The sequence below is a fragment of the Triticum urartu genome, chromosome 6 (assembly GCF_003073215.2).
Source record: "Triticum urartu cultivar G1812 chromosome 6, Tu2.1, whole genome shotgun sequence".
In the NCBI taxonomy this organism is placed as follows: domain Eukaryota; kingdom Viridiplantae; phylum Streptophyta; class Magnoliopsida; order Poales; family Poaceae; genus Triticum; species Triticum urartu.
This window is the reverse complement of record NC_053027.1, coordinates 213,291,977-213,303,423: the sequence shown is the minus strand read 5'-3', so window position 1 is coordinate 213,303,423 and position 11,447 is coordinate 213,291,977. Positions and strand designations below refer to the sequence as shown.

General features: G+C 45.1%; 1 protein-coding gene across 1 annotated transcript; it reads left to right on the top strand.

Annotated features, from left to right (window-relative positions):
* Positions 1-378: 378 nt before the first annotated feature.
* LOC125515973 (putative NAD(+)--arginine ADP-ribosyltransferase Mav) lies at positions 379-4,292 on the top strand. The gene is made up of 4 exons (XM_048681450.1): positions 379-1,091; positions 1,465-1,557; positions 2,087-2,265; positions 3,122-4,292. Exons 1-4 carry the CDS (start codon positions 450-452, stop codon positions 3,129-3,131), a joined length of 924 nt encoding a protein of 307 aa, XP_048537407.1. The 5' UTR covers positions 379-449; the 3' UTR covers positions 3,132-4,292.
* Positions 4,293-11,447: the final 7,155 nt, after the last annotated feature.

The following is an 11,447-nucleotide window of genomic DNA, read 5'->3' as shown; positions in this document are numbered from 1 at the left end:
ACAGTGAGCACCCAGCTCTATAGCCGACAGTGACTCGTGCTGTGTTTCCTATGAGGACCTGTGCCGGCACGCTGGCCGTGACTCGTGCGAAGTCGCTCGTTGGATTTTTTTTTCTGCGCGCTCGTTGACTTCCTTTGTGCGCATGATGAGGAGAGGAATTTTTTCATGCGATGTCGTACAAGGTGCGAGACGACGGGAATGTTGATGCACCAGGACCGATCAAACGGCTACCCAACGGCCTGGAGGGGACCGATCGTGGGCGGGATCGGTCAGCCGACGCCTAGGTTGGGCCGAGGCTTTTCGAGTTTCGAGTTTCGAATCGGAGCCCGAGCCCCCGCCCCTCCCATCCCCAAAATTTCCGTCTCCCCCCCCTTTCCCTCTTCCCCCAATTCCCCGTCGGAGTAAAATCGCAAGCCCTCCCTCCCTCCCCTTCCCCCCTCCTCGCCGTGATGCCGGGGCCGGGGCGCCGCCTGCCCCCAGACGGCAGCGGGAGGCCGCCGCGCGTCGGCGGGACGCAGCCACTCCCCAAGACTATCGTGATCAAGCCGGTACTCCGCCTGCCCGGCAGCGGAGGGAAGCCGCCCCGCGGCGGTGAGCCTCTCGATCGAGCCGCTGCTCCCGAGCCAGAGCCTGCACCCTTGGCTCCGTCCTTCCTCGCCGCTGGGGCGCCCCCTGCTCCCGCCCTCAAGACCTCGGATCCATCCTCCGCTGCCGCTGGGGCGGCCCGAGCTGCCGCGCGCCCTGCTCCCACCGTCGAGCCCTCCGCCCCGTCTTCCGTTGCTGGCGGGGAGACCCTCGCTCCCGTCGTCAAGCCCTCGGTCCTCTTCTCCGTTGCTGCTGGGGAGACCTTCCCTCCCGTCGTCAAGCCCTCAGCCCCCTCCTCCGTTGCCGCTGGGGAGCCACCAAGACTCGGAGATGCGGGCGGAGAAGGCGCGCCTAGGATGATCGAGCGAGCGCCAGAGGAGGAGAGCGCAGGACGCGGGGGCACGACGGGGAGGTCGCCCGCCCGGGAAGAAGCCAGGGCCAGCCGAGGCGACAAGCCCTTCTTTGGTTTGCTCTTCATCTTCGTCGACCACTTCGTCGAGGATGTGGTGAGAGTTTGGATATCTCCCATCCCCGTCTCTTTAATTCTGTTCTTGGAAAGTTGGAAGGGTGACACGAATTCAAGTTACTTTCAGGTTATACACCAGCTCAAATTTTGGTCTACTATATGAAAAATCTAGATACATGACGAGTAAACTGTGTGTAGTTTCTAAAGCTCCAACACTTTGTGCATTACAATCCTTTATTGTGAAAAGGCGTTCTGTTTATATGAGAGGAAGATAAACTAAGGGATTAGAATAATTATTTTAGACCGGGAATGATGATATGAAAGAGAATTAAGAAGCAAGATGTTAAGCTAATTACATATTTTAACACCACGAGCAATAACACTTTGTGTCTACTATATTTACGTTTGTGTAGGGACTTGACGATTATACTCAAATAATTGAAAGCTTGGGTGGCAAGGTTGGGACAGGAATCAACTACAACGAAGCCACACACATCGCTGTGAAAGTGAGTTTTTCTTACCTGCTTTTCTATTGTGCGTTCAGCTGTAGTCACTAGCGACGTATACTGCCTGAGAGGGGGAATTTATGCTATACTTGGGATAACCATTGAACTAATTTTTTTTAACATAAGAAGCACCTGACTGCAGCTAGAATTTCAGAGTTTCACATTTCACAGCTTAGAATTCCTGTAATGACCAATTATTCTGTCTACACAGTTAAATGACCTTCGTTTCAACTTGGTGATACATTGATCTCATTCTTTTATGAGCTGTTAATATGCACAAGTTGTTACATTTTTATTTAGTCCCCTGTTGATACTTGGAAAATAGTAGTATGTGTTAGTAATTTTCAGCTTGACACAGTAGTTTTCAGTAAACATAAACTAAAATATACTTTTTACTAAAGAAGAATAACTCGCATTTAGCTTAGTACTACTGTGTTGTTATGAAGCTTTAGGCTAGACCCAACTGAGCTGAATCCCCAAATATTTGCCTTACTACTTTAATCATTTATTGTCTTTCTTGTCCACGTAGGGTCAGGTACCACCAGGGGCCAGAATATTCTGGGAAGCAGATGGGAAGACAGTCACTACCACTGCTTGGATTGAGAATTGCTTCAACATGAGGAAGTTATTAACGAATCCATGTAAAGATAGCAGCGAAAGCCTGCTCCCTTCTCCTGATATGACACCCCTGGCAACGATTAAGTCAAGGTACTAACTTATACCTCAAAAATTGTTGTTTGTGACTGGGATATGTATTGTAGCTCCAACCTTCATACCTCAAAGTGTGGATCGGAGGGAGTAAAGTTGGTTTTGGATCTTCTCTGCTGTGTGGATCATCTCTAGAACTAGCAGTTATAATTCTACAGATTGTAACTCCAGTTCACTGCTGCATCGCAAAGATTTGTTCCTTATTTCTCTAGAACTAGCAGTTATTGTTCTAAACTACTAGAGTTACACTGTGATTTGAATGTAAATTCTACTTATGGTGAACTGGAGCTACATTCTTTTTCTTTTACTTGTCTTTGGAGTCATCCATGAATTACAAACTGGAGTTCGTTTCCCCTCTAATTTATAGTTCGTTTTAATTGTATTTGCAGCCCATCAAAGTTAGTAATTTGTAAAGAAAAAATCTTGATGCAGTGAACTTTTAGTGGATAGCATCATGTTTTTACAGTCATATCCCACCAAAGCCACAGTCCTTTACTGGGTGTATTTTTAGTTAATCAAATTTAAGACTACCAATAGCAGTGCTCTTGTATGTATTTGGAGTTATGGAGAACTTGTAGTTTCATGTAATATTTATCCTCAGACTGTAATAATTGCAGTTCTGAAGAAACTAGTAATTACACTGCCGAATGGCTGCTTTATTTTTAGTGTCTAATGACTGTAATTACAGTTCTGAAGAACTAGATTCTAGTTCCATGTTTTGTGACTGCTTTTTACAGTAGTTTTAGCCTGATGATTGACTGATCAGTGTTCTGACATCCCGGGGCGATCGATGGAGCTTTTAGCCTGATGATGTTTATTTAGTGACTGAATGATATGATTTGTTCCTTTATTTCAGGAACTGCTAATCTGATAGCAAAATATCAAGCAAGAACTGCTCGCCTAGTAACAAAAGAACCAGCAAGAAAGATGAAGAGCTCAGGATATCGCAATCAAGAAGAAAGATGCTGAAATTTCCCACTCCCGACCCACCAAGAGTCCCCAGTCTCCCAACTGGTCTGTATCATTCTATCTTGGTCTGTGAGTCTGCTAGTGGGTGGTCTGAATCGCTGTATGATCATGCCCTTCGATTTAAGCTACACCACAACACATTACTTCCAGGCTTCACCACTGAGTCCAAATTGTCTAAGATATCTACAAAGGTCGCTGTAGGTGGCTCGTATAGTAAATTGGCTGGGTTGCATGGCAAAGGGAAGTCGCTTGGGGGTAATTTCAGCTCAAGAAACTTCATCATATACAAAGACGATTCCATTAAGCTCCTTTTCAGCGAGGACCAGCTTGTTGACTATTCTGATGCCGAAGGTGACAAGGACTATGCTAGTTTTGTGAAAATGATAACGGACGAAGTTTTCCATAAGCAGCCCTTGCCTGTAGATATGATTGAATGGCTTCGAGTCATCTCACAGGGCGTAGCAGTCTGCAGTCCCAACATCTTAGCACATCACATATATCTGATGGAGCCTTTTCAAGCATATGGCACATTCGTAGTGATGTACCAGTTGTTCAGCAGCATTGAAAGTACGAAGGGGTGGAGTGCTTTGTCAGCATCTTTGTCTCACTTTGATGGCTGGTCATTACCAAGATGCAAAATGCTCCTGAAGACATATTACTATCTTGATAAGAATGGGAACCGTGTCTTCTATGAGTACGATGTAAGAGGACTCCTCAGGCTCATCTGGAACAGCTCGAAGCATCAGTCGAGGCGTGATCTTCAGTTTTTTGTTCAGATGGTCATGAAAGATTATCCAAGGTTACTGTGTGATCTGCAGAGGGCATTGTATGATGGAGGTTACCTAAGTCATCTGCAGCTGAACTGCCGCTAGTAGTAGTGGTTGGTAAATGTCTTTGTTTGTACACTATACAGTCTCTGTTTGTACATGTTACAGTTGGTTTTACCACAAACAGTAAAGCTCAACATTGGTGTAAATTGTTTCCTTGGAAACCATGCTCAATGTGCATGGCCAATTACTTTTCTCAGGAGCATGTTTGGTATGTTGGGAACAGTTTTATTTGGAACGGGTGCATTGCTTGGCCAGACATTCTTCCAGGATTGTTTTTATTGGTAGCTCATCTTGTCATCACTCTGCGCTTACTATATTTATTTGTGTGTGATCCCATGTGATGACACTACATGCCTTATGTGAGCTGCTTGATGATAACATGGAACTACTCGTGCTTGTACCGGTTTATATATATAATGTAGCTGACTTGTGTGGTATTCAGTTAAGTTTAGGTGTTCTGTACATGTAAATTCAGTTAAAGTTGCTCCTGCATGTGGTAGTTGCTAAAGGGCCACAGCATGTAGAAGGCATCTCTAGCTGATCCAGGATGGTGCCATTGAACAATTGGGGTTGTGAACTGCAGTTAAGTTTGGTGTCCCATTCATAAGCCAGTGGCTATTTTAAGCAAGGGAAAGGGTAATGTGTTTGTGAGATGAGGTTGAAAACTGAATAAATTTGCATATCTGTTGCAGATGTTGTCTGTGGATTTTGTTTGGGCGATCGATCCAGTGTTCGAGGCGTGGGCCGGTCTGTTTAGCGTTTCAGCGATCCTGTTTTTGGAACCTTCTATGGTGTGTCTAGCCGGTTTCTTTTTTACGGTTTTAGGAGCCTTCTAGGAGGTTCCTGAACTGGGTTTCATTTTTTCTTTTCCTTCCCCCCTTTTTTTTCTATTTTATTTTATTTCCTTTTTTCATTCCTTTCATATTTCTATTTTTTACAATTTATTTTTTGTATTTCAACAAATGTTCTGAAATTTTAAAAATGTTCGCATTTTTCAAGTTTTGTTCACTTTTTTAGAGGATGTTCCTATTTTTCAATTTTGTTCAGAAATTCCAAAAAAGTATAGAATTTCAAATTTTGTTTGCATCTTTTGAAAAAATGTTTGAAAATTCTAAAACGTTTGAATGTCAAAAAATCTTCGCATTTTAAAATTTGTTCACAAACTAAAAAAATGTTCAAGAACTTCAAAACAAACTATCCCATTTATAAAATTTGTTCTCCCATTAAAGAAATGTTCATGATTCAAAATTTGTTCACAAATTCAAAAAATATCTCATTTTTAAATTTTATTCACAAATTCAAAAATGTTCTAGAAATTCAAAAAATGTTCCTATTTTCCGTCTTTGTTTTCAAATTCAAAAAATACTACCGTTTTGGGTTCACAAATTTTAAAAAGTTCATGTTAAAAAATTTGCAAATTCAAAAAATGTTTTGAGTTTTTGTAAAATTATTCATAATTTTTAAAAATGGTCATGTTTTTTAAAAACTTGTTTTTCAAAAACTGTTTTGAGTTTTCAAAAAAAATGTTTTCTGCCTAATTAAGTAATTGTCTTCCTAATTGAAAAATAGCTACTTCTAGTTATATTTAGGCCTAATTAACAGCCTCATTATTAATGAATCAATTTTCGAATTTATTCGGTGCGAATAAATCCCTATTTAACTGGATCTAATTAATTGCACATGTAATTAACTACTTATCAAATTAATTGCATTAATGTGTTCATTTTTATTTAGCCGAAATGGAGGCGATGCTACCAACTCACCATGACGTACAACTCTGTGTTGATTCTGATAGTATATCGAGTACAAAATAATAGGTTAGTCAGAGAAGAATGAAATAGGAAAAAATGAAACCAAAAAACGAAACATAAAAAAATGAAAAATAAATAACACGGGCACACATCAAATGTGTCGGGCAACTTTGCTTATAGTTGATGTTTTGGTAAGTTTTGATTTGATTTGGTTATGAGTAGTAGAAGTCAATGAAAGTTTGAGTTTAGTTGAGATTTTCTTAAGATTTCATTTGAATGAGTTAATGGATGACGTTGTTTTGGGAAAGTGTCGATTTGATTGAGTTAATGCACACGTCAAATGTGCCAGGCAACTTTGATTATAGTTGATGTTTTGATAAGTTTTGATTTGATTTGGTTATGAGTAGTAGAAGGCAATGAAAGTTTGGATTTAGATGAGATTTTCTTAAGATTTGATTTGAATGTGTTAATGCATGACATTGTTTTGGGAAAGTGCCGATTTCATTGAGTTAATGCACACGTGAAATTTGCCGGCCCAAATTGGTTGCTCTTGGTTGCTAAAGGTCGCCTGTAAGACGCTCGCGAACGTAATATATGATTGGTGAGACCTGAGGCGAGACTACCAACTTCCCCTTTAGGAGTATAGAGATGATGCATAATTTATAGTTGAACTATAAGTTTGTAACATAGGAACAGTCCTTTGGCACGGATAAGAATAAACGAATGCATATTTAGATTTCTACCGAAATAGGCTTACGCCCCGCTATATTGATATAGCAACCACCCGATACAACATTCCGAACCACGCTGGGGCAAACAGCACAAGCACGCCCAAAAGAAAAAAAACAAGAGAAAATAAGAGAAGAAATGCCAACAACGCCGGATCAACGAAAGCTACGGCACACCGCGATCGCTGCGCCCACCGAAGATAACCACCATGCTCCAAAGCCACCAAGTTGCCGTGTACCAAGCACCACCTTCAAGAAGGAATGCGACGATGACGACCCTACTGCCCGGACGAATCCTAGGATTTCTCCCGGTTCACGAAGGGTAGAGGGGGGGAGAGGGTCACCCGACGCCCTTCAAGAAGGATGGCGGCGCCCGCAGGCGTCACCTTGTTGGTGCCGGCAACCCGACATGGATTTCTCCCGACCTCTCGCGCCCACCACCCAGGACCAACCTTCGGCTCCACCACACCCGCCGCCCACCAACATGCGCCAACGGTCACGAGGACACCACCGTCATCTCACCACGGCCAACGAAGCGAGGCCGGCCGGATCCACACGAGACACCCGAAGACAAGGACTGACAGCACCGTAGCCACGAGGGAGGGAACAACCTCCACCGGCGTAGGCGGTAGCAGACCGGGCACAGCAGCAGAGGCACACCAGACGCCCTGTCCGGCCAGGCCCAGCGTGGGCCCGTGAAGCTCCGCCGCCGTGCTGCAGCAGTCGCGGCACAGCAGCCGCCGTCCCTGTCGCGAGGAGCTCGTCGGAAACCACCGAAGAACAGCCCACTGCAGCCACCCAGCAGGCCCGCCCCGACCCAGATCGGGCCCGTAGGGCCTAGATCTGGGCCAGCCGGGCGCCGCCGGCCGCCGCAAGCCATGGGTCGTCACCGCCGCCAAGGGGCAACGCCTCCGCACCGCCGCCGTCCAGATCTGCGCCAGAACGCCGCCGGCCGAAGGGCTCCGCCGCCAGGACCGCCCGCCCAAGCCGGGGTCCAGCGACGGGGGAAGAAGGAGGGCCGCCACCGCCAGACTGCGGGGCATCGCGCGGGCAACGCCCGGCCGCGCCCGCCGGCGGCAGCGGCGAGGGGGAAGGGGGGCGGGGACTCGCGGGGAGGGGCGGGGGGGGGGGGGGGGGGGAACCGCCCCGGTCGCCTCGCTCGGGGAGGGCGACGCCGGGGGCACGAGGGACTTCTTTTTTCTCTTATGATTATTTTGATTTAGATTTCTATAATGGAGAATGTAAAGTGCAATGACCAAGAAAATGCATATATTTAGATAATGGAGAGAACCAAAAGAATTAGATAATTGATACCACGCCGACCTTCATGGAGGTAGAAGGCTTGGCGGGGGAAGGCTTATGGTGCCAAAGGCTCGTCTTTCGAATTATACTCCCTCCGTTTCTAAATATAAGTCTTTCTAAAGATTCCACTGCGGATTATATACGGAGTAAAATGAGTGAATCTATACTCTAAAGTACGTCTATATATAACCGTACGTAGTCCGCATTAAAATATCTATAAAAGACTTATATTTAGGAACGGAGAGAGTATATATTTATATTAACATATTACCCTTTGTGAAGAAAAGTTGAACAAGAGACTTGTCAGATTGTTCGCACAGGGAAGAAACACCTGGGGTGCTGGAGGCCGGCACCTGTTGACCGCAGCTAGCCAAGTGTAGATTTTGCTGCCAGAGGTTTGGGGGTGCCTGAACCATATCGATACCATAGAAGGGGGTGTTGCACGACGATTTGAGCGAGTGAGAGATATCTCTGTCCCATCTTCCTTGGGCCAGAGGCTCTGATCTTCAATCACCAGCAATCTGAGAGCCGAACGCCTGAAACAAGCCTGCTTGTGATAAGTACATCTATACTTATAGGTTATCCGATCCATCAGTACTGGAATCAGCATTACTAACTGACTTTAGATGCAACAGGAATTAGTACTCTGACAGAGTGACCATAAAAACTAAGAATTTAGACCTTCAAAAAAAAACTAAGAATATAGCTCATATAACCAACGTTTGAACAAATGTGCTTTGAGAATTTCCAAGCTGTAATACCAGATAACACAATTCATGGATGTCAGATACAGAGACTATGAAACTGAATCCAGATAATACTGAACTTACCCTTATGAGGATGGATCAATCTGAATATCCAGGGAAACACAGACCAATAATAGTATGTTCTTATATCAGTAAAAACTGAAGGCGGCGTGGGGGGTCAATTACAACATGGAAAGTAAACCAAGGCAGCCATCGTATTTACACCCTCTGTCCACTAATGTAAGACGTTTTGGCCAAAACGTCTTACATTAGTGAAGAGAGGTAATAGTTGGCAAATGAAGGACAACAACCACATCATCAAAATAAACTACTACTAGTAACTCTGTATGTACGTGTGCATGCATGCACACTCGTGCTAAAGAAACTAAATAACTGCACACTGAACCTGCTATAGGGTCCATCAACACGGTCGTTTCTTCTCTTTCGTGTAACGTTTAACACCTACATGGATAGACTGAACAAAATAAGACAACTACAGCATTTTAGAGTACACCAATATTACCAACTGAATGACAAAAGCTACTACTTTCATGTACCCATTTGTCATACTAACAATAGAACACACAAATGAGATTGTTACTTTTGTCTATACAGATTATCTGCAGCAAGGGATTCAATGTTATTTTAATGCATAAGAAGCTGAATAGACTTATTTGTAGAGCCAGTGCCATTTCTCTTCCTACACTAATGCCTTGATTTTTACGAATATAAACTTGGTAATCACCAAATATACACTGAAAATATATAGAGAAAAAAGAACTATTAAATAATTGGAGGCATCAAGCATCAGAGAGGAAAACAGATATGAGTAATTAGTACAAAGTTTTTCTTTTTGGTGAAAAACGAATTTTAATTCTCAATCCCTGACTCCAAACTATGTTCAAAACCATGTTCACCCCAATTATAAAGAACTTCAACTGTAATTGTCGAACAAAATTGTTGGGCTGTATATGTGTGAATCTGGCCCACATGGCCCATGTAAACCAGTATATGTATTGTACAGACTAGAGAGGAAGAGAGTTATCCAGAAATTTCCCAAACCCACCACACTTCATGGTGTCAGAGCACAGGCGGGAGGCGACGCTGGGTTCTGTAGGTCGCCGGCGGTGAATCGGCAGCGTGGGGCGGAGCTCCGGGCACCCAGGGTGGTTGTTGGCGCGCGTGTGCTGCGCGGGGCACTGGAGGCGGGACCGGCGGCGGTAGAGGCGCGCTTGGAGAGGGCCGGCGGGCGCGGCTGCGTGCGAGCGCGCGGGCTGCCTGCGGAGCGCCTGGAGGGGATTGGAGGCTACAGGCGGCACTGCTCTCTCCCGTGAAGAGGTGCGCGCGCGCGAAGTGCTCCTGGTGCTGCGGGTGCTACTGTGTGTGGCAGAGGGCAGAGGAAGGAGGCGGCTGCGCCAGGGGAGAGGCCAAGTACTGGCTGGTTTGCTGCTTGTGCGGCTGGCTTGCTGCTGCTGGAGAAAGACTGAGAACAGTCTGCAGTTGTTGCTGCTTGCAAGTGCTGCTGCTGACTCTGTTGCTGGTGGTGGTGTACTACAGTGGAGTTAGCAGAGAAGAGGAGGTAAGAGCTCCTGGATTGATTTGGTGCTGCTGTGTGAGGGGCTGCTAGATAGCGTACTGAGGAAGAAGGAAAGTTCTTGCCTGCTGTGATTGAGGCAAGACATGGGAGAAAATCAGGGACTCGAGAAGGCAATTGAAAAATTGGCTGAGCTCCTAACAGCCAAGGTAGGAGCTGCAGCATCTCTAAATAATGCAATTGTTCCTCACATTGAGCCAATTCAGAAAATTGACTTGATGCCAAATGAAATTAAGCTGGAAGGTGTTAAGAATTATTTGAGCTGGTCAAGAAGGGCGCTACTCATCTTGAGGACTAAAGGGCTTGAGGGCTTTGTCAGTGGTGAGGCAGAGGAGCCAGGAGACAAGAAAACTTCAGAATGGAGGATATGGAGCAGTACCAACTCTTTGATAGTGGCATGGTTGTTGAACTCCTTGTCTCCACCATTGCTGCAACTGTTGAGACTATCTCAACTGCTACTGAGGTATGGAAAACCCTCTCAAAAGTGTACTCAGGTGAAGGGAATGTGATGTTAATAGCTGAAACAGAGGAGAGAGTTGGTGAACTCAGACAAGGGGAAAATTCTGTGATGGAGTATGTTGCTGAACTGCAGCGTTTGTGGGCTGATTTAGATCACTATGATCCTCTGGATTTGCCACATGCAGATTGCATAGCAGCTGCTAGAAAATGGATTGAACGCAGACGAGTGATGCAGTTTCTCAAAGGATTGAACTCTGAATTTGAGGCGAGACGTGCTACTTTATTTCATCAACCTACTCTACCTGCCTTAGAGGATGCCATAGCAGCAATGACACAGGAGGAGGTCCGATTAAAGTTGATGAAGAACAATACAACGACTCCATCTCATCCAGCCTTCATAGCAACCGACTATAAGAGCAGAGAGTGCTTCAACTGCGGTGAGAAGGGTCATTTGATTCGTTCTTGCACGGCTCCACGTAGGAACATGCGTGGAAGGGGGAGAGGATATAACCGAGGTGGATTAAGGGGAGGCCGGGGATACTCTGGTGGTCAAAGGGCAAATGTGGCAGTCTCAGAAGAAGGATCCTCACTCGCAACCCAAGAAGAATCAAAGAAAAGAACAGAAAGCACAGGTGATAAGGATCATGAGGATTGTAGTTACGGCAACTTTGCTCACTTTGTATCTACAGATGAAGGTAATTGTGCTCATGCATCTATTCTCTCACAAAGATCACATCCTGATTGGATATTAGATTCGGGGGCATCAAAGCATGTTGCCGGCACATCAATGGAATTTGAGTCAT

Excerpts from the sequence above, each read along its gene's own strand:
- LOC125515973 (XM_048681450.1), top strand. The coding sequence starts at position 450 with ATGCCGGGGCCGGGGCGCCGCCTGCCCCCAGACGGCAGCGGGAGGCCG. Across the intron at positions 1,092-1,464 it reads ACCACTTCGTCGAGGATGTG|GGACTTGACGATTATACTCA; the intron begins GTGAGAGTTTGG and ends ACGTTTGTGTAG. Across the intron at positions 1,558-2,086 it reads CCACACACATCGCTGTGAAA|GGTCAGGTACCACCAGGGGC; the intron begins GTGAGTTTTTCT and ends TTGTCCACGTAG.